The 27,028-nt window shown below is 41.7% G+C and overlaps 2 protein-coding genes across 3 annotated transcripts; both read left to right on the top strand.

Moving 5' to 3' along the window:
* Positions 1 to 67: 67 nt before the first annotated feature.
* On the top strand, positions 68 to 4,310 carry p115 (General vesicular transport factor p115). Its single transcript, XM_066393318.1, has 14 exons — positions 68 to 270; positions 437 to 609; positions 661 to 831; positions 881 to 1,130; positions 1,190 to 1,342; positions 1,395 to 1,557; positions 1,618 to 1,792; positions 1,847 to 1,959; positions 2,014 to 2,226; positions 2,300 to 2,440; positions 2,495 to 2,707; positions 2,756 to 2,976; positions 3,025 to 3,293; positions 3,997 to 4,310. Exons 1-14 carry the CDS (start codon positions 193 to 195, stop codon positions 4,142 to 4,144), a joined length of 2,481 nt encoding a protein of 826 aa, XP_066249415.1. The 5' UTR covers positions 68 to 192; the 3' UTR covers positions 4,145 to 4,310.
* Positions 4,311 to 5,600: 1,290 nt separating this feature from the next.
* bowl (brother of odd with entrails limited) lies at positions 5,601 to 20,945 on the top strand. Of its 2 annotated transcripts, none has more exons than XM_066393364.1 (8): positions 5,601 to 5,947; positions 9,841 to 9,990; positions 10,089 to 10,254; positions 10,404 to 10,664; positions 10,787 to 11,006; positions 19,004 to 19,333; positions 19,388 to 19,622; positions 19,676 to 20,945. In XM_066393364.1, the coding sequence occupies exons 2-8, from the start codon at positions 9,847 to 9,849 to the stop codon at positions 20,165 to 20,167; spliced, it is 1,848 nt and encodes a 615-aa protein (XP_066249461.1). In that variant the 5' UTR covers positions 5,601 to 5,947; positions 9,841 to 9,846; the 3' UTR covers positions 20,168 to 20,945. The 2 variants fall into 2 exon arrangements, with proteins under 2 accessions (XP_066249461.1, XP_066249453.1); XM_066393356.1 differs by lacking the exon at positions 5,601 to 5,947 and adding an exon at positions 6,000 to 6,094.
* The last annotated feature ends 6,083 nt before the right edge of the window (positions 20,946 to 27,028 follow it).

The following is a 27,028-nucleotide window of genomic DNA, read 5'->3' as shown; positions in this document are numbered from 1 at the left end:
GTACTACGCTCTGTCTTCTTTTAATTCCATATATTTGAGAAATAAAGCATAGCGTTCATAGAAAAGTGACGTGGCCGGTTGTCAAATTTAATTCCAATTTGTTTTGATTTTGTGCATCTTATAATTTGAGAAATATTAACAAATTTAATTAAATATAGAGAAATGCATTGTTGAAATTAAAAAAATAGCAAAATGGAATATTTTAAAAGTAGCTTAAAGTCAGTATTGGGGGGCCCGACCCCTGGGACCCAGCCTACAGGCGCGGAAACCGTAAGTACTGAATGCAATTCTCATTTAGACAATCCCAATTTCCTGTTATGGTTGATAATCTGCATATGCAGCACATCTCTCCTTCTCTTCAACCCACTGCTAGCACTCTGATTCCTCAGAGATGCCCATTCTGTGCAAATGAGCCAGTGATTAAGCTGTATTATAGGTAGAAAAATTAGTCTCCCGAGTAAGTAGCAGCACTCTACTTGAAGACCGCCGAGATGCCTGCCGAGCTCTCAGAGCTCTATCTAAAAAATACCGGATTGAGGTAGGGGCACAAGGCATGGATGTGCTAAGGCAGGTACTGGAATTGGACCATGCAGATCCAGAAATAATCGGGTAACTTCTCATAAGGTTAGATCTTTTAAATCCATTAATGCAAGGTTTCAGTTATTGTTTAGACACACTCTGCAATATCACCTCAAAGGAGGTATTTGAAGAGGAGCAAGAGAACAATATGAATATAAACATCAATGTCGGAGAACAATTCTCTGAAATGTTCTTAAAAAACGCAGATAATTTAACTTTGGCTTTAAGTTTTCTTGAGGAGTATGACTTCAGGTAGTATTCTTTTTGAGCACTAACAAAAGACTTATGTCTCTTTTAACAGAGTTCGATGGCCAGCTTTAAAACTGGTAATATCACTTACCATGTGCAAGCCCAAAGAAGTGCAAGATATAGTCCTAGTGAGCCCCATGGGAATGTCAAAACTCATGGATTTGCTAGCCGAAAACAGGGAAGTTATCAGGAATGATGCAGTGTTACTGCTGATTCATTTAACAAAATCAAATGCTAATATTCAGAAAATTGTAGCATTTGAGAATGCTTTTGATAAGCTACTGAATATCATCAGTGATGAGGTAACTAATTTGAAATTATCAGTATTTGGTATCAGACGTTTTTAAGAGGTGTTTAATAGGGTTATACAGATGGGGGTATTGTAGTGGAAGACTGTTTGCTCCTGATGCTGAATTTGCTGCAACATAACACAAGTAATATCAATTTTTTTAAAGAAGGTTCTTACATTCAAAAATTGGCACCAATGTTTGTGTTGCCTGAAAATTTAGAGGAAGTATGTTGTTGGTTAATTAAATAGTGAGAAAGTTTATGGGTCCATTTTATAGGTGGGTTGGAGTCCTCAAAAAGTCTCAAATTTCCACTGTGTTCTCCACTTAGTGCGAACTTTAGTGTCTCCAAATAACCCTGCACAAATAATCACCAGTTGTCAGAAAACTCTAAGAAATACCAACCTCTTAGAAGCACTTTGCAGCATCCTTATGGCAAGTGGTATATATATCACAATATTCAATACCCCTCTGTTAATTTGACTAACTCAAATTCCTTAAGGTGTGCCTGCGGATATTTTAACTGAGACCATAAATACTGTAGGGGAGGTTATAAGGGGGAACTTAACGAATCAAGAGTATTTCGCTAACGTTTTGGCGCCATCAAATCCTCCAAGACCTGCTTTGGTGGTTCTGATTATGTCAATGGTAAATGAAAAGCAGCCTTTCACTTTAAGGTATTAAGAATTTAATTGAATAGAAGTTCGTTTAAATGTATGAGAAAATGCTAGATGCGCTGTGTTGTACTGCTTCCAATGTTTCCTCTACAAAAACGAAATCGGACAGGAATTGGTGGTGCAGACTCTGCTACCTAGCTCAACAGGGAATACCACTGTAACTACTGGTAAGTTTATTTCTCAGAATTTAAAATATAAATATTTAAACATTTTTAATAAAGGTCAGTTATTGTGCAGCGGTTTATTCAGCAACGACTCTCTGAGCAACTGGTTTTCAGCAGTGGCCTTATCGCACTGCCTCATTGAAAATCCCGCCCAAAAAGAACAGCTTTTGAGGGTGCTTTTGGCCACAAATTTGGGGGCCCAACCGGTAACTTTGCTAAGTCAATGCGGAGTTTATTTACAGCAAACCAGCAAATTACAAGCCAAATTAGGTATTTATTAATCTGAACTGAAGAGGTTCATTTCTGAATGAAAAAATTGAGATATATTTATTATTTTTTAAAGGTGTTTTGACGCTTCTGTCTATGTGGATGGCTCACTGTCCAGCTGCCATAACGGTGTTTCTTACGGTTCCCGGTGCAATGGCATTTCTCACTGCCCAAACTTCAGCAACTGAGTTTGACAACAACGCCGAACTTTTACAAGGTACCACTTAATTGACATATTATTAAATCTCTTATATACAATTTCTTACTTCAGGCCTCTGTGCTTTTATAATGGGTCTGTGCGTGTTGTTTAACGATAACTCAGTTCCAAATTACTCTAAAGAGAACTTATCGCATCTCATTGAGAAGCGCGTGGGTTTGGAGACGTACTGCAAGAAGCTGAACGAGATTTCCAGACACGAGTTGTATGCGAAAGCTGCCAAACAGCCTCAAATAAAATCCAAACATTCCAACGAGTTACTTTTAGGTTTGTCTTAAAAAAATGTCTGGTTTAAATTAATCAGGAAACTTGCAGAATTCGAATTTTGCAAGCTATTTAAAGCGATGGAAGGCCTGATTATTCAAGCCTTAGGAGTTCAACGTGACCTATCCAATGGAATTTCCGAGCTGAGTCTTAGTGAGCATGAAAACGCCCTATTGTTACAATACAAGGATTTGATTCGGGATCAGGATAAAAAGTTGCAAGAGTGGCAGAGGAAATACGCGTTTCTACAGAAGCAATTTGAGGATTTAAAGGTGATTTTTCAACACTTTTAATTATATATTTCATAATCTCAGTAACAGACACAAATGGAAGAACTGCAGCAAACGAACGTCCAAATGACCGATCAGAACACCTTATTGAAGGCTCAGCTTGCAGCAGGGTCTCCGCAGGTAACGAATATAGTGCACGAAATTCATCCTGTACAGTCGCCCCCGCCTGAGGCTTTAACCGTTTTTGTTCATGGAAATAACGACGTTTTACTGGAGAGGATACAGAAATTGGAGGGGGATAGTGCCAAATTGGAGAAGGTGGAAGAGGAATTGGCGGAGAAAACAGCGGAGTTGGAGAGGTAAGTAGAGTAGAAAAAGGAATGAAAAACATGACTAAATGAATTAATAAATATGTATATAAGTTTATCCCTGAAGGGGATTATAAAGTTGTCAAATTTGGTAGGTAATACTATGCATAGTGTAATTAATTCTTGATAGAATGGTGAATACGCTGGTTGGTGGGAAAAATATCATTCAACGGTGAAAGTCTTACTGCCTGGGATGGAGAATATGTGTAGAATATTTTTCCTCACCTCACATAATACTCACAAAAAATTCTATATGGCAAATCAAATTAGCTCAGATTAGATTTTCCGAAATACTATAATTAGTGCTGGTATATAAACGTACTAATATTGTCATCTTTGCTACACTTTCATAAGAAATAGAAACTTTCTGGAAACGCCCTGTAAATTTTCTTATACGAAAAATAAAAAAAGTACAAATATATCAAGATATTGTTCATTGTATGGCAATTTTCCAACGAACCTTTGGTAAACACTACTTAATATGGCACTTCACAGGGTTATAGCATTAAAGTTAGGAGGATAAATTCCAATTCCTGCAGGTTTTGTCGTTGTTCGAGTCAATTATCGAGTAGACTAAATAGCAAAAACAACGCAAGAAAATGATCCCTTAAATCATCGAGTATTCAAATACGAGGTTTTTTTGCGTTTAGAATGCCCGAAAATTGAAAATAAAAACTCAGTGTCATTGTTTCAGCTATCAGAGAGATCAAGATGATCTGCTCGAGCTGCTCACTGCTCAAGACACGAAGTTAAATAAGTTCAAGGAAAGGTTGCGCCAACTGGGGGCCCTGCCGAAGGAGGACGAGAGTTCTTCAGAGCTATCTGACAACGAGAAGGAATGAGACGAGAGATGATTGAAACCTTGGAAGGATTAAAGAATTTGAAGCTGCATTTACTCAACTACAAGCTACAATTTTTTTGGCAAAATTGATGTGCACAGATTGTATTATTTAAAGTTAATTATTTATATGCATATTTTATGTTTTAATAAAACTGTTTTTCTTTTGATTGTGGCGTTTTTTTTTTACCTTTTTTCGAGACGCTTTTTTCGCATCATCTTTTATCAACTTTGCAAGGATGAAAGAGAAAGATTCTACGGTTCTTTTCCTCTAGTTTTTAAGGGGATAAGTGCCTTTAAGATACTGTAGCAGTACCGCAGACAGAGAATGAAGGCAGGATGGAAGAGCGAGGGGAAAACCAACGGCGGCCGAAGAACACAGAACAGTTGAATAACGCTCCTGCTGCCGTGGAAGGCCCAGCCGTGCTACCGCTGCACCGAAGAGGTCGCGCCAACCCCACCAGTACTGCTCAGGTGCAGGGACGGGGGCCGCAAATGTGAGATACAGGCCGAAATACACATCAGCACGAGATACCCACAAGTGCTTTAACCGTTAGAGTTAGAACGGCAGTTAAATGAGGCAAAAATAGTGAAAATTAGTGGTAAACGAAGATTTGAAAATAGTATTTGGCCAATTATTGATCTTTTTTCGAAAAGTTGTTTTCACAATTTTTAAATTTTTTGCCAATATTTCTTAGATAAAATGAAATTCGGCAATCCTGCGACGCCCTCTTCACAATAAAGATTCAGGTGATGTTACGCAACTGGTTTAGTTTCACCATCCCTGTAACCCTCAGGTGCCACCTTTTGTATTAAAGGCAAAGGGATCACTATGAGCGGTAAGGTGAAAGCTTAAGGAGACTTCGTGGATAAACACAATAGCTTTATTGCAAAACTGAATAATTAAAACCGCGAACAAAATAAATAAACATTACAATACTCCACTGATTATTTTCTTGCAAGTTGAAAGCTCATGATTTTTAATTTTGTAAAAAAATAATGTAGTACCAAAGAGGTAAAATATTGAAATGGTGAACTGCTCTCGCTAATCATTTAAAAAATTGGAACTTCGTAGAAATTCGAAGAAAAGATCACTGATATTGAGATAGGATAATTGAATTTATATGAAAAAATCAGGGACGCACCAAAAGGGGCTAATAAAAACATCAAGGAAGTAAGTTCTCGTTTAGCACTCAAGATTGGTACATCCCTGGTTGCTGTGTGTATTTAAAAATCCAAATTTGGCAGCACTGAAACTGGAAAATTAGGATCATACCGAGAAGCAAATGACAAGTTAATCTCGTAAAAGCAGAGGCGTGCCTCACCCAATTCCAAGTACCACCTAGCAATAACAAATAAAATCAAATGAACGAAAAATGCTGCGAGACGCGAAAAGAATTAATGTATAACCGATTGCTGCAAAGCTTGCATTTTTTTCCAAAATTCCGGCCGCGAACACATGGGAGGCCGAGAGGTACCGCGGTACCACCATCGGATACCTCTCGCTCCTCAGTCTGCGCCAAGTATTACTCGAAGCAAGTGTACGCGTTTTGTTCCATCTTTGTTGCTACTATAAACTACCTGAACTGGACTTTCGTCCCTTCGTGCGGTGGTGGCACCCCTTGCGCCCTATTGTGTTGCACAGTAGCCTTGGTAAATCGGTTTTTATCCTTTTGGGACGCAAATTATGCTCGGTTTAAAGGGGGGTTTCCCTTAGTGCGTCTTAGTTCAATGGTACTGTTTTGGTTTCTTTTTGGTAGTAATCATTACTGAGGAATGAGGATCTGTGTGACGTTCGTGCTATAAGGTGAGTCTTCATACGTTAGAAAGCGGAGCAAGAAAAAATCAACGTATTTTAGTAGTCCTTTCTCGCTTTCCTCCAGTCTTCTAGCTTAACAAAACTCGCATCCGAGGGTACCACTCGGGCTAATACTTCCGATTCTTCAGGTAAAAGGTAATTTCGAGCGTGTGTGTACCGAGGCATCCATTGTTAACATATCTATTATGGTACCGTGTTTGCCGATGGGTTCTTCGAAAAAGAAATATCCATTTGATGTGTTTGCTCAAGACATACCTTTGGTCGTTTTTGTGCAAGCAAACCGCGGAAAAAATGGCTGCTAAGCAAACGTACTTATTACTTCTTTGACAGATATACCCAGTTTTTGATTATCGCAGGCATGGTGTGAGGCAGTGAAAATCGTGGTAAGCACGAAAAAAAAGAGGATAAAAATTCCTCTCGTGAAAGTCCAGTTATTGGCCATTCTCTCACAGTTAGACATGTGTGTGAAGCAATTTGCAAGCCTTTATCGATATTTTGATGTTTTGCGCCCACGTGCTTATGCAAAACATCGAACCAGAAGTCGATTTACAGTTAGATGTCGAATAAACACACTACTGTTTAATAGCTTCCTGTGGCTCATATATTCTCGTGTGTCATGACGCCTCATTTGAATTTATCGACCATTTTTGCCAGTTGCGACACTCCTATGCACGGTTTATCTGCAAGATAACACCCATGGAACGGCAAGATTGACCGAAAACTTAATATGTGGGCACTTCCTTCACCTTTGTTAAGTCGCATCAAGGAGAGAAATCATTTAAATCAGGTTAAATTTAAATCTGAACGACGATTTGAATCGTCAGCAGGAATTCATTGTCCAGGATGTCTCTTGTGTACACAGCCGCTCAATAAATCAGTGCCCCTAGAACGGCGCAAAGCAAGACTCGTTTGACCCACCGTTTACGGTTTAAATCAATTTAAATCCATTTAAATGAGTTAAAGTTAAATCGCACCTGACATCTTTGAAGCGCAACGGCCTGATAAATCATGTTTTTATTTTAAATCACTTTAGTACGTCCTCATAGCCACGTCTCCAGATGAACCTGCTTGCCCCGAATCTAATCCCCTGTCCAGTTATTAGCGTGCTACATGCGAGTTATCAAATATGGGCGTATGGTCAAAATGCAATTCAGGACACGAAGTGCGACACTTTTGTCCTGAAAGCGAAACACCACCGGGCGATCGTCCAGGAAACCTGCGCATATTATTCACGTTCCACTTCATCATCTGACGACTTCACGTAGGCACAAAAACGTACATCTATGAGCCTCAAATTCAGGCCTGTTTGCTCTTTTTATGACTACGCAAGACGAGTTATATGGCCCTGGTGGAGCCTTAACAGTCGGAAATAAGCTACCAGATGCGGAAAACAAACAAAATATTGGGATTATTGCAGGCTGTGATGCAACTGAAGTCAATTAGGTCTTTTAGTGCTTTGAAAGGTTTGGGAGCTCTTGCGTACGACCCGTAAGGGTGTTTGATTTGCTTGTGCCTGAATATAAGGGGGCTTTAAGGACAATAAAGAGCTTAAAAGGTGGTTAAGATGGGCAGGTAAACGCGGGCACATTTGAATTTCTGTGAAGGATAAGTTATTGGGCGGATCTCTCTCGTAGGAGGTCGTAGCTCTAGCGATTTGGGCGATACAGAGCACCAGGCACTCAATCCGATGAAGTCAATCAAATTGGCGTTGATGAGGCTTTCTTTTGCTGACTTTTTTGCATGAAATCGAGCGTATCTACCTATACGGAGCGTTCTTTCAAGCGAGGCCAAAGAGTTCAGCCTCAGCGAACAGCGGAGGTAGAACCATTCCACTTCAGATATTATAATGTCGTCGTGTACGGTTCTAATTTGAATATAAAGTTGATTAACATATTTAGGTGGCTACCATCGGCTCCTTGGGTGTACAATGCCGATTATCTATTGCGGAATATTCAAATTTGCCTATGAAGACTGCAACTCGTGCAAAGCCAAAGCCTCAGCCTCTGAGTTACACTCAGCTAGTCCTGAAAGGCAATCGCTAAACGGGCAATAAAAGCGCATTTATGGGGTCATATACCATAATTTTTTTCTGTACGTTGCTTGCTAGCACGTGGGTCTCATCAAAAGGTGCCGCCACCTCAGCTTTACTGCCAAATTACTTAGCGATAAGTTTATTTTCTCCCGGTGGTGACAAATTCGTCAAGCAGGACTTATAAAGAAGTGATCGGGCACTCCCTCGAACCCAAATAGAACACATCAGAAAAACCGCAAATTTACATTGGAAACCGACAAATAAATCCTGCAAATCATGTCGTGCCATAATACAATTCCGACTAATCCTATTTTGTTTATAGTTTTTGGCTTTACAGCTTTTCTTCGTATTACGCTTAGCGGAGACGTGACCAAAATTCTCATTACGTAATTACTTCAATTGAATCGGTCCGTGCGATTTTATCGTTAACCGCTTATTAATATTTCATATAATGCTAATGGGTAATGAGGCTTTTTTAATCGAAATTGGCTCCAGAAAGACGGGATACGCTTTGGCGAAGAGTCGCTGATAAGTTGAATTGGTTCCCCGAGATATTTACGGCTAAAGCCTAAATATTCTCCGTGAACTGGTCCGGGAACCATTCGAAATATACAGGTTGTTTTACTCACCTCCACACTGAAATAGGCCGGCGATTCAGCTTCACTTAGCTGATAACTGAGCGAGATGATTGTTGTCCCTTCTTCCTCCGAAGCGGTGAAAGATGCGAAAGTACTGCGAAAGAACAAAAAGCTAAAGGATTCAAGAAGGAACTTAAATTTTGCATCAGAATTCATGCTGGGCGTTCCAAAAGAAGGTACAAAACAAAAAATAGTGCACAACTTAAAAAACCATAACATTTTGCATTGGCTGCCCACCATTTTGACATTTTGGCACAGAGGGTCCTAATTGAAATAGGTGCATGAAATTTCAAAAATTTAACTCAAGGCATACGTGAGAAAAATGCAATATTTGAGAAAAAGTGTGAAACTTTGCCACTCTGTATATCGAAAATGGCGCGTTTTTGACCATGGGGCTATTATCTTTTTTTTACTATTTCGCAGAGTACTAACGCCCCCCCCCCCCAGTATTTCCACGGCGATATGTTACACCCTGTATATTGCAAGTCCGTAAATTTCATCTTTCCTTTCCTCTGGTATATTAATCTGGCCCACAACCATTTTTCTGTATGCAGAAGAGGAGACCTTGTGGTGTATCCCCCACGAAAACCTCCCCGGTTCGCCCCGCTTCCGCCTAGAACTGCTGTTTGGCGTTGTTTCGAGCCATTACTTCCGCCTCTACACCTAACCCAACGCGACCGTTCGACTTAGATAATCTTCCCTGTAAATTACAGTTCATAAATATTCAAAAATGTGTCGAGCGTCCTACTCAAAAAGGCACCATTCAAGATTTCAGCGAACGCTTCCATCGAGGCACTGCACCTCCAAAACCACTAGAACTAGGCTGAGTACCGAATATATTTTCTCTACCTGATAATTCCAAAAAGCGCTCTTCTGGCCGATAAAAAGCGATAATGCGAAATTTGAGCGCATCAACATGCCTTATCTTTGTAGAGGAATTTTCCGGACGTATGCAACGTGTCTAATTACCAACAAAACCACCATAATTTCAATATGTATGCAAATCGCGATAATCCGAATCGATTCTATGCATATGCAAGAAGTTCCGAGATTTGAACCGGTCATGAATAAAGCGTTTGTCTGAGATTAATCGCAATTAGTTATTTATTGCCTACCAGCGCCGCGAAAGAGCCGTTCATTACCATGATAATTGCGTTAGAGAGATTATTATTACGTTTCCCTGAAGAATTTAGTATAACTATTGATTGCAGGTTAAAATGCCAGAAACTGCAGCTGCCTCGCCAGCCGAGGACAGGCCATTGGCCTTGTCCAGGAGGGATTTTCCATTGCCCTCGCCCGGGAGCTCAAATAGGTCCTCTTCGGGGAGCCGATATGAAGGACAAATTCCTTATCATCATCAAGTAAGTGTCGTATTGCGTAAACCCAATGGTGTACAATCTTATAGACGGAAACTCCGACTATTTCTTTGGTGCTACTAGGTGTTCTGTTCCCTTTTTAGGTGCCACTGGCTCCCTCTATGAGCCACCACAGAGAAACTTCGGCTTTCGTCCCGGTGGTTCCCTCTAGGAACATGCCGCATCCGATGCTGTACCCTGGGGACATCCATCCGCTCTTGGGGTTGGAAAATCGGGAGCGAAATGCCGAGGGAAATAAGAATGTTGAAGGTACCTACGCTCAGGCTTTTCGTAATGTATTGATTATGATTAGAGATACTCAAAATTGCATTTCACCATGTATTTTCTTGAGAAAAAGCAACATCTTTCCCATGACAAAACTATGCATTTTTTATGTTAAACTTCCCATGTTGTTCTAGGTGGTCGCAAATCCACCTCCTTTGATTTAATGGCCATGATGGCGGACAAACGCAAAGAGTTGCAGCTGCGCGAGGAGGCAGCCTGCGTGGCAGCCGCCCACGCAGCCGCCCTCATGCTGCCGCCCCGGGCTGGACCTCCCGGAGGGATGCTAGAAACCCCCGGGGGGCAACAGCCTCACGGCTATCCAGGATTTCTACCCACCAGTCCTGCAAATGCCGGGAGTTTTACGTTTCCGGGAGGAGGAGCCCTATTTCCACCAGGTGAGAAACGCCAAGTCTTTGTACCTTCATGAGGCTCGTCACTCGTATGCAGTGCCACATGTTGGCCCTCTTTTTTGGTTCTGGATCTTTTTGCATAAACAGAACGCTTTTGCGGTATTTAGGCCCCCCTCAAATACACGCGCACTTGGACCGCCGGCTGTTGAGGGCTCCCGGAAGAGCCTCCAGGCCCAAGAAGCAGTTCATCTGCAAGTTCTGCAACAGGCAGTTCACAAAGAGCTACAATTTGTTGATTCACGAGAGGACTCATACTGACGAAAGACCGTACAGCTGTGATATTTGCGGAAAGGCTTTCAGGAGGCAGGATCACTTGAGGGATCATAGGTGAGTTAGTTAATTGCACGCATGATTTCGGTAATATGAGGTGTAGCGAGGATGACATGGGAGAAAACGAGTGGAAACAAAAAAGAGGCTATTCATAAGACTTATTTTCTTAATGCGGCGCGACTTAATTCGAGAATAAATGGTCCCCAACCAGTTCTCTTGACAATCGGCCTGATCCCATTATAAATTATATTATTAAAATCTTCAATAAAAAGACCCCGTCCGGTATTTATCAACGGATTAAAGCATTCCATTAGCCTTTTTTATATTGAAAGCGAGATAATGACGATGATATAAGACATTTTTGGGGCCTGTATTAAGTCGATGTTGTGTGTCGAAGAGGGAGAGGTAATTTCTGGTTTGAGGTAGAGATTACATTTGAGGCTCCCTCAAATTTAATTAAAACATCCATTGAGATTGCGCAAATTATCGTGCTTTTATAGCCCAAATTCTGTAAAGTTCCCATTCGTCCAAGCCGCGGTTCTTGTAGGACAAACAAGCGACCATAATTAAATTACTCCACCTCCACACAAAAACACAAAGAATACAATTCCATTGCTGCGGACCACCCATGGGTAATACATTAACGCGAACCAAATTATTGCTCGGATTTAAACTATTTCGTCATAATCAGACCCACATTTTCACATTACTAACTTGGAGAAAACGACCGAAACTGAGATAGAAGAAAATTCAATTTCGGACCTGCATTGACCCTTTGTCTCGCCTGGTAAAATGGTAGAAATGGTTCTAAGATAGGGATCTAAAGAGCTGTTTGAATGCCAAGTGTTCCTTCTTAAGTCCCTAGCTCATTGTGGGCGTCTGAACCTAAAGCAGAGGCGCACTCTAAGTTTGAAGGTGGTGGCTGAAATGGCTGCTGAGAAATCGCTATCTACACCACTGGGCAGTATTACCTGACAAAAATACCCAAACGAGTGGAAAGAAAAAACATAGTGGACCTGTCAAGGGCTCTAAGGTCTGTGGGCACCATTGTCCGGTCGCTTGATTAATACTTTCTCGGGCTTTAACTCTAATCTATATTAATTATATTGTTGGGGTGTTTTTTCTCCACAATGGCGCGGGGTTATAACTGAAGCGTGGAACAATAATTCCCACGATTGGCAAAAACTGTATCTAAAAAACTCAATTGGTTTTCGAGTGTAATTATAGGGTTCCGCATGTAAATTTTAGAAAATTATCGGCAAAAAATTCATAAGGAAGGCCTGCCTCGTCGAGGCCAGAAGAGTAATTATGTAGTACCGACCGCAGACCGTCTCCTTTTTGTGGCTTATATGACCAGAAACTTGATCCACAAAAACGGCTAAAGTATATTAGAAATTTTCAGTACCTACCTAATCTCTGCGGCCATAAAATAAATAAGCTCATTAGCGGATTTTACGGTCGGAGGTGCAATTTAGAACAGATTTCAGATGCAATAGAATTTTCAAGGTAAGAATCCTGCAAGACTCGCAAATACAATAAAATTGATATTGTTCTGAGAGTGTTGATGGTTCGTTAGTGTTCAAATAAGTCAGAACCAAAAAAATCCCACGAGCCAACCCATCGAAATTCGACTCATCCGAGGAGGGGGTTTTTGGACAAAAAGGCGAAGGCGCCGCAGCCCCTAATAATCGAGCCTAATTTCAAAATTGTAGCGCGGATAATTACAATCCGAAATTAGCGAATGTACGGCAGATTATGTTGCGGCCAAATCAAAATTCATCGTGACGCCTTCCGGCTAGTTTATACGCTCGGCAGACTGGTAATTGACCAAATGTATTATTACTATTTGAAAAATATGTCGTGGGAACCGCCACGCCACATATAGCAGTTTATCCGCACAGGGGTGTCAAACAGTTTTGAGGCCAGCACGAAATTAAATCAGTCTCTGGGTTTGTTATTTTTTAATTTAATGGCGGCGAGGCAGTACCACCACACGAAGTCAACAGACTCTCTCGCTGCCCGAGAACAGGTTTTTGATGGTACTGGAGCAGCATTCGCCACGGGTTCGGATGGGACGCCTTTTGCTCTACTACGTGACTAGAGAAGAATTTCTTTATTTTCCTTTTTAATGACGAAGAAGACGGAATGCTGTCGGTAATTGCCCCCTTTTTTTCTCCGATGCCAATAAAAAACTAATTACGGATGAAAATGTTGCTATCTGTATGCAGCTTCACACAGTGCGCCGCGCACAGTCAAAACGACTTATTGAGGCAGTAATTCAATTCTAATGGCCATAAAGTAACGGCACAAATCGCCGTTTTATTACCCGAACGCTATTGTTAATGCCCCTTTATTAAGTCAACCGTAAATTGTTTACAATCGTAAAAAATTTAAGTGTTGCACACCGCGGTGGTACCTACTCCTGAATGTGTACCGCAAACGAGTGTGCCGACAAAGACCACTTTTCAAGATACCCTGTATGCATATGTGAAGCAAGCGAAAGCTTCGTAAGAGGAGCGAAGACCAAACGATATGTGGCGGACGAGATAGGGCGGTCTCAGATGATTTTACTTATAGTAATATATCGCAAACTCACCGGGATTTCAGCAGAAAACATTCGCAACGCTTTATTTTTACACATTGTAGTCCATGCGAGGAGTTTTTTCGATTTAGGAGCTCGAATTTCGTACGAAAACGTCAAATTAAATGACTACAGAAATCGCAAAAGATAAATCAATGAAATTCACACCCCGCGCAACAATGCGAACCGCCGTTGGTGCACGAATTTTCTGGCAATGTTTGGGGAAAAAAATCATTTTTAACTATTTTAAGGGAATTTTTCTCAGTTTTTTGACATTTTTGCAAAATTTACCTGCACCACATCGGCCTTTGCACATGCATTTCGAGCCGAATTGACCACTTTCAAGGTCGAGAATTTGGGCCTCGTTAAGGCCTCAATCTCGCACCAAATCTCTCTGCATTCAAATTACATCAGTAGCTGTGACTACATGGAGGTTATTACATTGAAAACCCGAATGATATTGTTATTGCAAAACGCAGTCAGACTCGTTTTCATGGCGATTGGGCGCATAAATCGTGCCTGTCCGACCTAAAAGGAGCGAAACGTGATTTATTTAATTGCAATTTAATTTTTTTCCCCGATGAATTAGCAAAAACCGAAGCGACCTACTTCTGTTTGCACCTCATAGCAACCAAACGCGAATTCCCTGAGTTCACTATTGATGGTGATAATAATCCCGTATGGGGCAATACCAAATTAATATTCCTGGAGTGTAATCCTCGGAGATAATCGCGGGGCCGCATTCCGCAGACTTACAACCGGAGCAGGCTCGAGGAGATTACATCGGGACTGGCTGCTTTAAGTCTTGCTGTATTAATTCTAATACAACACTAGGATCCACATATCAATGCCCCGGCAACGTTAACAAGGAGATCATTTCCGCGGTAAGGGGGATTAGTGGGGGAGGGGAGATATTTGGCTAATTGATCGGGCAGAGCACGAGCAAAAAAGACCCTCGCTCGGGCAACGTTCGTGTCTTCGGCTATTAAGCAGGCTCTGTTAATTGCTTTTAACTGAAGAGAGAATACCTGTACCAGAAACCGATGGAAACAGATATCTAAGCGACTATCAGCTAAGTCGCTCGACCAGTTCCTTTTTGACGCACGACTGATTCCGGACGATAAAATTCCTGCTCTTGCAGCAGTACCTACACATTTCAGGGACGCATTTGAATTTTGTGACCCCAACCGCTCACCTCCTCTCATCAACGTTGAAATCTTCGATTCCCGATCTGATGTTGAGGGACAGCTGAAAGGCTGGTCTAGGAGCCACGAGAGATAATGATGCGTAAGATTCTCATTAAGCCACTCGGCGAGGTGTAAAAGTTCGCCCATATAATCGTCGCTAATTAGAGCTACTTGAAATTGGGGCCTATGGTCGAGCGAAAAGATTGACCCGAACAACAGTCGCTCGTAATAAGCAGAAAGGAAAAATACGGCTGTGTTCGACTGAGCCCACGCAAGGAGAGAAAGCCTATTTAAACATTCAAACCAAATATGAAGTAATGGCCGAGCACAATTATTGTTACACCTGGAGGAGAGGTCAACACTCTTGCGTATACAAAGGCTTGGAAAGTGGGAGTTGGGTAAATAGAACGTTTTGAATGTGAAAAAGCCGCACTCACCGGAAAACGGCTCCATGGCAGGAGGCCCCAGAGACGTCCGAGCACTCGAGATGCTGCAGATACTCATTACCCTTAATTAAGCCGTCTACCTTCTTTATCACCTCATTAGGACTCAGTTGATTCCCATGCCAATTAGCCGTGGCGATTTGCCTGTTTGCGCTCATCGTAAATCGGGAACCGGAAAATCAACTAAACGTCTATCAGGCTCGAACTTTCTTCCCCAGCGAGCGTCCCCAATGAGGGGACGTTTGATTGAAACCTGAGACAACGATCTCGACCAGATTTCCTGAGAATCGTTCCTGAGGAGGCCACTGCAGTTCGCACGATAAACTGCATCATCGCCGGTTGCATGCATAAACGAGCTGATTTGGAAGTATAATTAGGCAGAAAAAATATAAATGTTTTTTCCATCGAGCATAAAGAACCTCAGAGGTATTCCGATGAGGCTGAGACACGCGAGGTTCGGGCCAAACGCTATGGATCATGTTTTATGTGGTGATTAATAAAGGACAACTGGGGATTATAATAAGACACATTTCCGAACAATAGAGGCGAGATATGATCTGGTTACCCGTACCAACGCTGCTATCAGTGGACTAATTATATGCAGACGTATTTCCTAACCAAAGGATGCGTTCTCGAGATAAGCCGCTTGATTTATTGTCTCGAGAGCTGAGATCCATTACCTCGAACCTGTTTCATTTAAATTGTACGTAGTGCGTGGAGATAGAGGCTCTTGTCCGTTTCCTGCAAGACGGTTAATTTGTCACTGGTACTCTGGTTAAGGTTTTCAGGCCGGCGTTCCGGACATTTGCGACGTCAGGAGAAAGGTCCTTTGGTTCGAACCAGGACGCCCTATACGGCCCTGGCGTGAGTGCGAGAAGGTGGCACATAATCCGCTACGTGCTCTCCAACTGAAAGTTCAGTCAGATGAGCGCACAGACGCCGGTTTTCCGAGATACGATTTTCCACAGAAAATTGTTGTTAAACTCGTATGAATGGTGTCAAAAACACAGCAAGCCCTCGCCCCTGTAAGAGGCAAAGAAATTTGCCATATCAGTGGCGAAATAGCGTTCAATCAACCACTCTCGTAAGGTGCCCTTGAGTCTCAAACGACCGCAGGCTTTAAAATTGAGATTTCCTGGACAAAGATTAAATTTAGTGCATGCAAGCACTTACTAAAAGTCCATTGGAGCCCTAGACTTCTGAATAAACACTATTTCAGCTAATTTTAGCTCACTTTGATAACGCACGAGCATTTTAAGGTTATAAATCGCGCTGAACCACTCGAAAAACGTCAAAAACACTGACGATGACGCGAAGTTTAAGGTCTACTTCGAGAAAAACAATCGACGATGACGTTTCGTTTGTCATTCATCTCCATGACAACCATAAATAAAACAGCAAGGACTATACGTGTCATTGTTACAGTGGTTCAACACTACCAATAATCATGCTTTTGCGGCTCTCGGCGTAAAAATCTTTTTTTACACGGTAAAAATTTCATTCTCTCCATCAACGAGTTATAGTAAAATTAATAAGATCAAGTTTATGCTCGACCACCATTTTCCCAGTAACTTGTTTCTCGAATCGAACACGTAGTGCTATATTGACTGTACGGCATTTGACATCCGCCGATGCCCCAACTACACAGCAGTGATGGCAAATACAAATTTTGATGGCCAAAACAAGTGTCGTTTCTCCAATGGTCGAAATTTATTTTGAGGAAATTGTGATGATTTTCCCTAAAAGCTTCAAGGATTTTTTCCGGTTAAAACTGGATCCATTAAATTGATTAGACCAATTAAAATGACATCCAGACCTATCATCACGCAAATGCTTGGAAATTAATAGCTTGTAAGACTACAAAATGTACCTTCATATCGTGTAAACAACGTGTTGAACGACGAAACCTCATTTTTTAAACGAATTACACTTCTTTACCTGACGGAGCGAAAAAATAAATTACCAAACGAGGATGATTATCATACAATTAACAGAACTCACAGGAGCGTGATATGCGTGTGTGTTTTACCGTGTGTTTCGGAAATTAGCTTCCTGCCACTGCAGTAGGCCTCATGTTAGCATGCTCCAGTGGAAACTTGTTGCTAACTGTGGATTTAATTAAGAGGAAACTCGATTGAATGTACGTTTTAATGGCACATCGTAAAATCCAATCTCGCGGCCATTCCACATTCAATATCAATCCCATTACTGGCTGACAATTAATTTCGAAAAGAGATAAAAACTTGCAATATCAGCATCGCTATCCGGCCAATCGAGGCCTATCTGAAGCCGTTAATTAAAAAAATATAACATATTTCTTCCCTATCTTCCATCTCTTGTTTCTTCATTTTGCAGGGCAGGCATTAGGTACAAGAATTCCTCTAAATAACTCTTACAGCAGTTTACTTTTCAGCCAAAGCAAGAGAGGTTGAACACGTTTGTCAAGGAAAATCTTCAAAAAAAGTGCTGAAGATATGCAAGGCCCCGACCATAACCATCAGTTATCTCTCTTGGGCGCACGCGACTGATCTATTTCTGTCTCGCTTCGACGAAGATAAAAGATAACCGTCTCTGTTGCTTTCGAACAGGTGCGATCCTTCGTTGAAGACCACTATTCTCTGGGAGTGTATTCTTGATGCTGCAACTTGGTGAGAAGCCCCATTTTTAAGGGGTTTCTTAGCAGGAGTCACTGTGCTTTTGATGAATTTATTCTCATGAAAGTTCAAGCTCCAGATGCGCGTTTTTTCCCTACTTAGATCTAGAAGAGAGTTGCAGCTTTAGGAATGCGTGCCCCTTTCGCTGATCGTCGAGCGGTCTTTGAACGCAATTCAAGGTTAGTGCGCTCAAGAAGAGCGGTTTCTTCTCGAAGACGAAGAGAGCCACCATCGCTTGCACTATTAATGCCCGCCACAACGGCCATGTTTCCTTATATAAACGTATTTTCTACATTATCTTTGGAATGTGGACAAAACGCGTGAAATGGCACTTTTTGCTAATGCACCAATGAGACCTACAAAAGAATCTTATGCAAATGACCACCAACTCTCTATTTCATTCTGCAGTTTCTTCGCGAAGCGATATTTTTTATAACTGGACCATCGTCATTAATCGAAAATGCTTTACCATATTCGAACGAGTTTTGGGTGAACGTTTTATTTGGCATGACGGTGCTATCAGATCAGGGTTTCGGGTCCGTATTAATGGACGTAATGACCGGGAGACGTTACTTCCAACACCTCGAGAAACCGTCAAAAATGCTTTTAGAATTTTATTGGTTTTTTGTGGCCGGCAGAAGAGCTGTAAAAGGCTGGTTTGGACCGCGTCCATGACGTTAAGTGGTTTAAGACGTGTAAAGAGCTTTCGTGACTTTGAATGTATTATTACCCATAGAATTTAATAGAAGGTTAAAGTGATCTAAGTAGCTGAAAATCTTTATTCACCATTCTGTCGAGTTAATTACTTGTCTATTCACCATTTTGTCAAGTAAGTTCTTGACAGAACAGCGAATGACGGTTGCATGAGGAGTTGTAATTTCTCCAATTTTTCGTTATACAATGGCTCAAACGAGCGTAATCCCTCAAAAAATGGTGTTGATGTATTGTCCAACACGCCCTTGCTGAAGTCTAATATCCGGTTTTCTACTTGGACTGTATTTCACACCTGCACATTTTCCACTTAGGCGACACTATGTCATAGGTATATCCATTTGATCCATCACAAATTCAATGAGCAAGAAATGGCGCATTTACTGCCCGAAATCCCAATTGCCTTATTAAAAACTGAACTTCCAAACAATTCTCAATGATTCTTCATTGTACTCATTTATCTCATATTTTGCTTCAGATACATCCACTCCAAAGAGAAACCATTCAAATGTACGGAATGCGGCAAAGGCTTCTGCCAATCCCGAACGCTGGCCGTTCACAAAATCCTCCATATGGAGGAATCCCCTCACAAATGCCAGGTGTGTTCACGCTCCTTCAATCAACGTTCCAACTTGAAGACTCACCTCCTCACTCACACCGACCACAAACCCTATGAGTGCAATAGTTGTGGAAAAGTTTTCAGGAGGAATTGCGACTTGAGAAGGCATGCCCTCACTCACGCAGTTGGAGATGTTCCTCCGGAGGGACTTGAGGAGGGAGAACAGGAGAGGATGTCCCCAAGACCGAGGTAAATGAGCAGTTTCGAGTCAAAGCCTTGCGATTACAAGATTTCGTCTTTCAGATCTCCCTCACAGGATTCCAGAGATGATGGATCGATAAGAGTGTGCTCTCCCACTCCAGAACGCACTCATTGTCATGAACCTCGATCCAGCACCTCGCCCTACACTATGAGGCCCTCAATGGAAAAACTGGATTATAGACATGAAATTGACGATGATGAAGATGATGAGGACGATCCAGAAATCGATCCTGGGCAGGAGGATTGCCCAGATGTCCTCAGCGAGTTGGATCAAGAGGTAATCTAAGCCACGACTGCTATTAAAAATAGTATATATTTCTCATTACTTAGATGCCAGTCCGCCCGTCTCCCCCGCCACAAATGCCTCAGCTTCAAATCCGCAGAGACCTCTTACCAAAGCCCAGCACCATCACCAGCAACCATAAGCCTCTGGAACCCTCTTTCCTGGGAGCTTTCCGGAAGCGCGCCTTTGACCAGGACCGTCCGAGTTGTTCCCCTTCCTTCATGCGCCCTCCCATTGGGTCGCCCCGTCCTCGCACCCCCTCCACGTATTCCAGGCCGCTGAGCCCCCCGATGACCCTGCGCATGTATCACCAGAATTTGAGCTTACCAATGCAGCCCTGCAAACCCCCTGATGGTTCCTTCGCCGGGGGGATGATGTGTATGCCAGGGAGTTCGAAACAGGGACAGGTGTCCCCTAATAGTACCCCCAGTGATTTGAGCATGAAAAAAGGTGAGAGTAGCGGAGGTGGAGGTGCGGCGCCCCCGCGGCCGCCACCGAAGAAAACCGGGTTTACCATTGCGGATATTATGGGCCGATAGGAGGTGTTTGTGAGGAGTTAAGGGTGGAGGTGTAAATTTTTGTTTTCGTGGTTGCTGCTGGGGACTTTAATGTTGATTTATTGTGATTATCCATCACTTAGGTTTAGGGTTAAGGACTGAAAGAAATCGTGTAAATTCCTCGTAAAACTGTAGTTTCACGTGGGTTTGTTAAGGGTGTAAAACTTTAATTTTTAGTTTTTGATGCATGTAAATGTTCCTCACATTGCTCTGTAATTTAAGTAAGTTTGTAAATTTTTTTTTTTCCGTTATTATTCAAAGGGACCGTCACTCGCAATGATTCTGTACAAACTTCATAGTTTTAGGGTGTCAATTATGTGTTTAACGTACGTAAATCGCTTTTCTAGATGTCGTACACACGAACAAATAGCGCAATTGGCTGTTATTATTAAGATTAATCGTGTAAACGCGTTGTAGATAACATTTTCCCATGTTATTATGCTTTAATTTATGACATTTTGCAATACTTTACTACACATTAGTTATTGGTTGTACACGTACTTAAGACAACTGCGCATTATAACCGACAGTTGTTGAGTACATTTTTTAAGTTTTTCGCTTTTTTTGTACTTTAGAGTAAGTTGGTAGTTCCGGTTTAGCGTATTTTAGGTTAATAATTAGGAAAAATCACAATTATGATTTCAAAAGATCTCCGAAGAAATTTTTAGTTTAAGGTGTAACAATCTTGTTAGAATTACTTTATCTGTTTCATTTTTATATAAAAATACAATTTTTGTGATTTTTTTTCAAATAAAGTTTATTAAGAAATAATCGCCTAAAATAAATTTCGAACGCAGTTGCCAAAGTTGTTGCATTGCCAGCATACAGAGCAGTCTATTGTTTCTGCCAGCTACGTTCGAAATCCCTCTTTTGATACCGCTTCTGAAAACATTTCTGGCCGCTCCTAAGCGATACCGTTAATGAAGGTCTTCAGGTGTTTGCTGACAAACTCAAGTTTGCCTTGTGCTTCACAGCAACCCTTGAAGCGCGAGAAATGACTAATAACAACAACGATTATATGCAAATTCGTTACTAATAATTCTGTCATCGTCCACAGCTTATTGATTACCTGCACTGAACGTTCTTGCGTTTCACTTTTAATCGAATTACACATTCATGACTGCGCCAAGGTGAACGCACATGGGTAGAATTGCTGTTTCTGTGCGGATTTCTCCCCAAAAGAAAAGCTCATTGCGAGTTTGCTATAAAATTTAATCAGCACCAGGGGAGGTAATAATCAGCAGTCGCCCCCTAGCAATAACGCCAATTTGCAGAAGTCACGTCTGTTTACCGAACATGTTTCGATAAATCCCAGCTGCCCTTATGTGGAATTTTGGTATGCTCTTTACCTTTTTACCTATGCACTCACGGTTTGATGAAAATGACTAATACATTGAAAAATCGTACTACTCAGTACCGGCTGCTACCGTAGAAAGGGCGTGCCCGCTGCACTTGAATCCGAATCGATCAATTTGCACATTTACCGAGAAGTAATTGCGGAACAATGTAGTCAACACCTCTAGTCATCGGTTTCCGTTACCGCTTGACCTATTTGCGATCAAACCTTAATGCAAATGTTTATCATGATAGCCGACATACACAGTAATTAGTGTCCATTAAAGGCACAATCAAAGGTTGCAGTCAATTTACGTTACGTTTATACTCATAGAGGCTTCTGCTTATACGGTCTTGCTCCATATGGGAGCCGACCTGTTGGAACTGATATGATGACTTATCGAGCTACCATCGACTGCCATTTGAACCGGCAATTTTCCCTCTAAACTCGTTATTAGTGACTGAAAACTGCAGAAGGAGCTGAACAAAGGCACCTGCTCACCGAAAACATGCCCCTGGTGAAGGGAAGAATTGATCGATTCACACCTGCCTAAAACGTAGGTTTGTAACGTATAGTTGTGGCTATTGGGGAGATAATTCGATAAGTATCAAGTGGAGAATTATGTGCAGAATTGGGAATAAAGCTGAGGCCCTTGCTGACTACTTGGGAAATAATTCTGGAAATACCAAGTAGCATATCTCCGAAGAAGAGGAAGACGTAGGCAACACACTACACACATGCTGCGTATGTTGAAGACCTAAGGAGAGTCCAGAGAGAAGAAATCATAAGGCAGGCAATCAACGAAGTTCTCACACACCTCAGGTAGGAGGCGACCAGATCAGAAAACAAGTTCCGAGGAAATTGTCATGAATAGGGACCCTGGGACCAATACCGGCCTTATGGGAGAGCTAGGTTGGGCTACGGCTCAGGGCGATAGACTAGGATGGGTGCCAGACTTTCTTTATCGGCGATTTTTCTTGGGATAGAGGACGGTGATCAAAAATTTCGCCCAAGGAACCAGAGTTATCAAGGCCGCCTCTGCCTTGGAACTTAGACTGTTCCTGTTCCTGAAGCCAGGATAAGATCACCTTTATTCGCAAAGCTACTGACCAATTCGCCTCCTCCCACATATGAGTATCTACAGTTCCTTATGGAAAAATTTGGCAATAATTTAAATCAACGTTGGAGGCGTGCAGCTTCATTGCCACGTAAAATACAAAATTCAGGGAGGCACTCTTATGTAGCCCCGTTCTTTTACTTCGAATTCTCTCATTACATGATTTGGGCAAATTTTTCATGGAGCGAGCTACAGACGTGCAAAGGAGAAACCTGAAAGAAGTGACCTTAAAGAAAGGGTTTTTGGCATATATTGTTTTCCTTGCTGAGAGATGGAGCTGCCTTTTGCCTAATCAGGCCCACTGCAGGGGCTGGTATTCTGATGGCGACTGCAGCGGTGAGTCCATCTATTGGATGGTAGATGGCGCCACGGGCATAGATTATTTCTGCCCACTTTTAGTTGACGGAAAGTTGTGCAGATGGCGCCAGCAAGAAAGAAATGAAGATTATAATTTGAGGTAACTCCTAAGTTTTTGGGCTGGTGCCCGAACCTCGCCGGCGTTTCGGCTGATATTGGTCTATCCTCAAATCTAAAACCATCTTTTTCAACGAATTAACGGGCACGTGGGTTAAAAATAAAATCACTGGCACAATCGGGTGCCTTTCAACGAAATTTTTATCCCCAATAAAACCGAAATAAGCTTAAATTTGTTTGAGCAAAATTTCTCCCGGAGATTGTGAGAATTCGGCGTGTTCTGCACCATTCGATTCGTAGTCTATTGCCCCTAAATGACCACCCTAAAACGCTTTTCATCTTCCATCAGCTGTTTGTCTGTCTTGCATAAAACGATCGCAAACTTGAATAACACGACTTCAAAGAAAAACCGTACAAAAGAAATGCTCCAATTTTAGGATGCAACAAAGGCTGCTTTACTATCCTTGACAAGAGTTGCTAACATCTAGAAGGAAAGGGGTTGTGAAATTAGAGTGAATTTGATTTATTGATAGGTATTGCAAACTACCCTTATAATCTTTTAAAAGGACATGGATTCCAGCAATTCCAGGGTCAAATATCTTTGTTAATTGGGTAACAGTATACGGCTGCTAAGCTTGTTTGCACGTGCAAACTGATGACGTAAAATTCACTCAATGCTTCGCCAAGAGCCCTTGAGAACGGCTAGGAAAGGCTAGAAAGTCTCTCTAGTGCATGCCACAGTGCAAAAAGGAAGATTTGTTCATGGAAATAAAAATGTTTCAATCGAAAGGATGCGAAGATTGGAGAGGGAGACCGCCAAATTGAAGATGGTGGAGGTGCCAGTTGAGCATTCACTGCGACCCACCAAGCTGCAGGCCAACTGGGCATCCCAAGAGATCCACTTCTAAATAAGGGATTTGCGGTAAATTTGCTATTCCCCAAAGGCATTTTGGTGCGTCTTTCCATGTGGACGGTCCAGCTGCCTAACGGCATTCCTCACGGTTTTCCATGCAATGGCGCTCCTCACTGGCCCACACACGACCCTTACAAAGTACCACTCGAGTAACATCTCATTTAAACTCCCATGTGCAGCCCCCATACCTCGGCCCTCCCAGATCAGGATACAAGCTGCCAGGGGCAAGGGAAGTCAAATTTCAGATAAATAACACACAAAATACCTCAGGTGCTTACCGGAGGGTTTGAGCTGATGCATATCCTCTCAGTTTCCCCAGGGGTAATTTTCCACTTTTATTAAGCGGATTTTAATAGGGGGTAACAGAGGGTATAATAACTTAATTTATGGGTTGCATGTTACAGCGTTGTCGAGTGCGTGGATGGATGAGGGGGTGGTTTTGGGTTGAGCATCCTTCAGGGTGGGTTAAAAATGTGATGCTTATCTGGTTAAGGACCGTTTTGTCCGTTATTAAGGAGGCTGAATTAAAATTAGAGAGTATTGGAGGATGTTTGGAGCGTTAAAAACCCGTGATTTGGTGATTTTTCGCTATTATTCTCAGCCCCCTCCCGAAATTTTCTTAGAGCGACTCGGAGATTCTTGTGGGAAATTTCACTAGAAATCAATAAAAACACGTCTAGAGAAAAAAACCGGGGTGTGGTGTTCTGTGAGGGGCTGGTTTCAATTTTTGGACGGGTCTTTCGCCCTTAAGACAGTTTTTCCGGACGGTTCTGATTTTTCCTTTTCTTACTTCTGCCTCATTTTGCATGTAACAGGATGAAAACAGGGGCGGCTGGGCGCACTTCACGTCGAGGGTCAAAAAGTTATGGGGGCAAAACGCTAAGGAAAACCCCGTCGCTTATCAATAAAGGATGTAGGAATTCCTGAAGACTGGGAGAAACGCAGTTCGTCTCTGATCGGGACGTTGAAACCTGATAATTATCAATTTTTTACGAGAAAAAAATCAGGGTCGTATCAGAATATGTTTAAAGGAAGAACTCGTCGTTTAACCCTCGGAATTCGCGCAAGTTATGGGCAATGCAGTACATCGCTGGTGGACGAGGACGAATAGAAGAACAATCTATACCTGGCCAATCCACTTTCACTTAACAAATAAGTACTAAACCCTTCAGTTCTTCTCAGCTAGCTTTAACTGGGAACAGTGCGGAGGAATTGCACAACATTCTCATCTAAAACCAACTGAGAATAGATGGAATTCCCCCCAAAAAATAAAAATTTCATTACATAATTAGATAATTGCTGGGGATCTATGGTCAAATGTGGAACCAAATTGAGATGGTTCCAAGCTAAAATAAGACCAAACTACCGACACAGTAGGGTCTTTAATACAACCTAAAATGCCGAACTTTACTACAGCAGTGTTTTTTAAAACATTGTAAATAACCTAGGTAAAGAGCCCCATTGTCGCAACCATCAAATTTTACAATCTTACTGAAAAAGATGCGCCCTGATGGCATCTTAGGTAGGTAGATATTAGAGATCATAAAACCTAATAATTGCTCAAGAAAACATTATATAGATATATATATATAATATAGGGCGGCCCAGAAAAGGTTTTTTGGAGCATAGAGACGAGTTGTGAATAAGAGATAGAGTGAGTTTTTCATAATTTTTTAAAAGAATTTTGACAACTAAAAAAATTGTTATTTTCTTAGACAATTCTGAGAAATTTGTTGAAAGATTTAACAACTTTGATAACTTTCTCAGATAATGCTCCTATAACTTCATAAAGGTTTAACAAAAATGTTTTGATCCACCCGATATATCGTCTGTATTCTGAACCCAAAACTTTTAGGAAACCTTGGGCCCTACAACGGAGATTTCTGGGCGTTTGTGCATTTACGACTTCAAGAGAATGTCCAACTTTTTACGAGCTTTCTTCCACGCGCTTCTGTTGACATCCGTGACGGCTCTCTTGTACCAGTTTGTATCAACATCAGTCACAAAGTCAAAACAGTGCCTTTCTAAAACCGTTCCACCCTAAAGACCGATTAGTCGCGCCTTTAAATCAGATTATGCTATGAAATTGGTCGTGTAAAGCTGCTGTTAAATGATGGAATTCTTTCAAATTGTTCTCATTCTATGGCGCTCCTGATGGGAAAAGTACCAAAAAAGGGTCCATTTTGATGCGTTTTTTAATGGTAATCTAATACCGAGGCAATTAAAACAAATAGTCATTTTATGTGTGCATTTCTTAACCACTCGAGAAGTTTTTAGTGCCAACCTTGTCGGAAGTCATTCCAATAATTCAGGCCACTAAAAACAGTAACTGGTCTCATAAAAATAAACACATTTTAATTTAGTGACCGTTTATTTCTACACGACTGTGACCTTTAGCCGCGAGGACTGCGTTTATTCCAGATTTAAAGCTTATTGACTTAATAGCTCGGCCTGAATTATGGACGCTTTTATGGGCGTTGGATATATGAAAATCATTTCTCGCAGTCGAAACGACTGAAAAGAGACGTTATTGCTTCACACCTTTGACTTTTTTTGCCTTTGGAAATGAAGTTAAACACATGGCCCTATAGAGCTCTTATCCACATTCTTCCGTAGAAATATGTTATCGCCTGGGATTCGAGCCCTTGCCCAGATAAAACACGGTTTGGAGAGTACATAAATCACCCTTTTAAAAGCGTTTCAACGGCCGTGCGTTTTTAAAGAGAGAACAGGTCTGAATAGGTTTTTTGCAGCTAAAATAACTGGTAAAAGGGTTGCCAGTGCAGTTACTTTCACAGCTTTTTTATAGTTCATTTTAAATCCTCATCAAACAAACTCACCACTCAACAATATCCTCACCTTCCTGAGAAACCCCCATCTAAACATCCGCTTTCTGCACGAAACCTCCGGAGATGTCAGAACGATGTCAGAATTCATCATTCCTCCAGGAGAACAGTGCCGCTCCAAGAGCCCTTCAAAAAACCCTGAGCACGATGAAAATGAATGTGGTCAATGAGGACGGGAGGGGGGGGGGGGGGGGATTCATGAGTCCATGGGTGGCCT

This window comes from Euwallacea similis, chromosome 1 (assembly GCF_039881205.1).
Source record: "Euwallacea similis isolate ESF13 chromosome 1, ESF131.1, whole genome shotgun sequence".
In the NCBI taxonomy this organism is placed as follows: Eukaryota; Metazoa; Arthropoda; class Insecta; order Coleoptera; family Curculionidae; genus Euwallacea; species Euwallacea similis.
This window is presented reverse-complemented; position numbering and strand designations above follow the sequence as displayed.

What these genes read in the sequence shown, in the direction of transcription:
- p115 (XM_066393318.1), top strand. Translation starts at nt 193, where the DNA reads ATGGAATATTTTAAAAGTAGCTTAAAGTCAGTATTGGGGGGCCCGACC. An exon ending in CTTGAGGAGTATGACTTCAG is followed by an intron (nt 832 to 880) that starts GTAGTATTCTTT and finishes CTCTTTTAACAG; the next exon opens with AGTTCGATGGCCAGCTTTAA. An exon ending in TGAATATCATCAGTGATGAG is followed by an intron (nt 1,131 to 1,189) that starts GTAACTAATTTG and finishes GGTGTTTAATAG; the next exon opens with GGTTATACAGATGGGGGTAT.
- bowl (XM_066393364.1), top strand. Translation starts at nt 9,847, where the DNA reads ATGCCAGAAACTGCAGCTGCCTCGCCAGCCGAGGACAGGCCATTGGCC. An exon ending in AAATTCCTTATCATCATCAA is followed by an intron (nt 9,991 to 10,088) that starts GTAAGTGTCGTA and finishes TTCCCTTTTTAG; the next exon opens with GTGCCACTGGCTCCCTCTAT. An exon ending in AGGATGTCCCCAAGACCGAG is followed by an intron (nt 19,334 to 19,387) that starts GTAAATGAGCAG and finishes TTCGTCTTTCAG; the next exon opens with ATCTCCCTCACAGGATTCCA.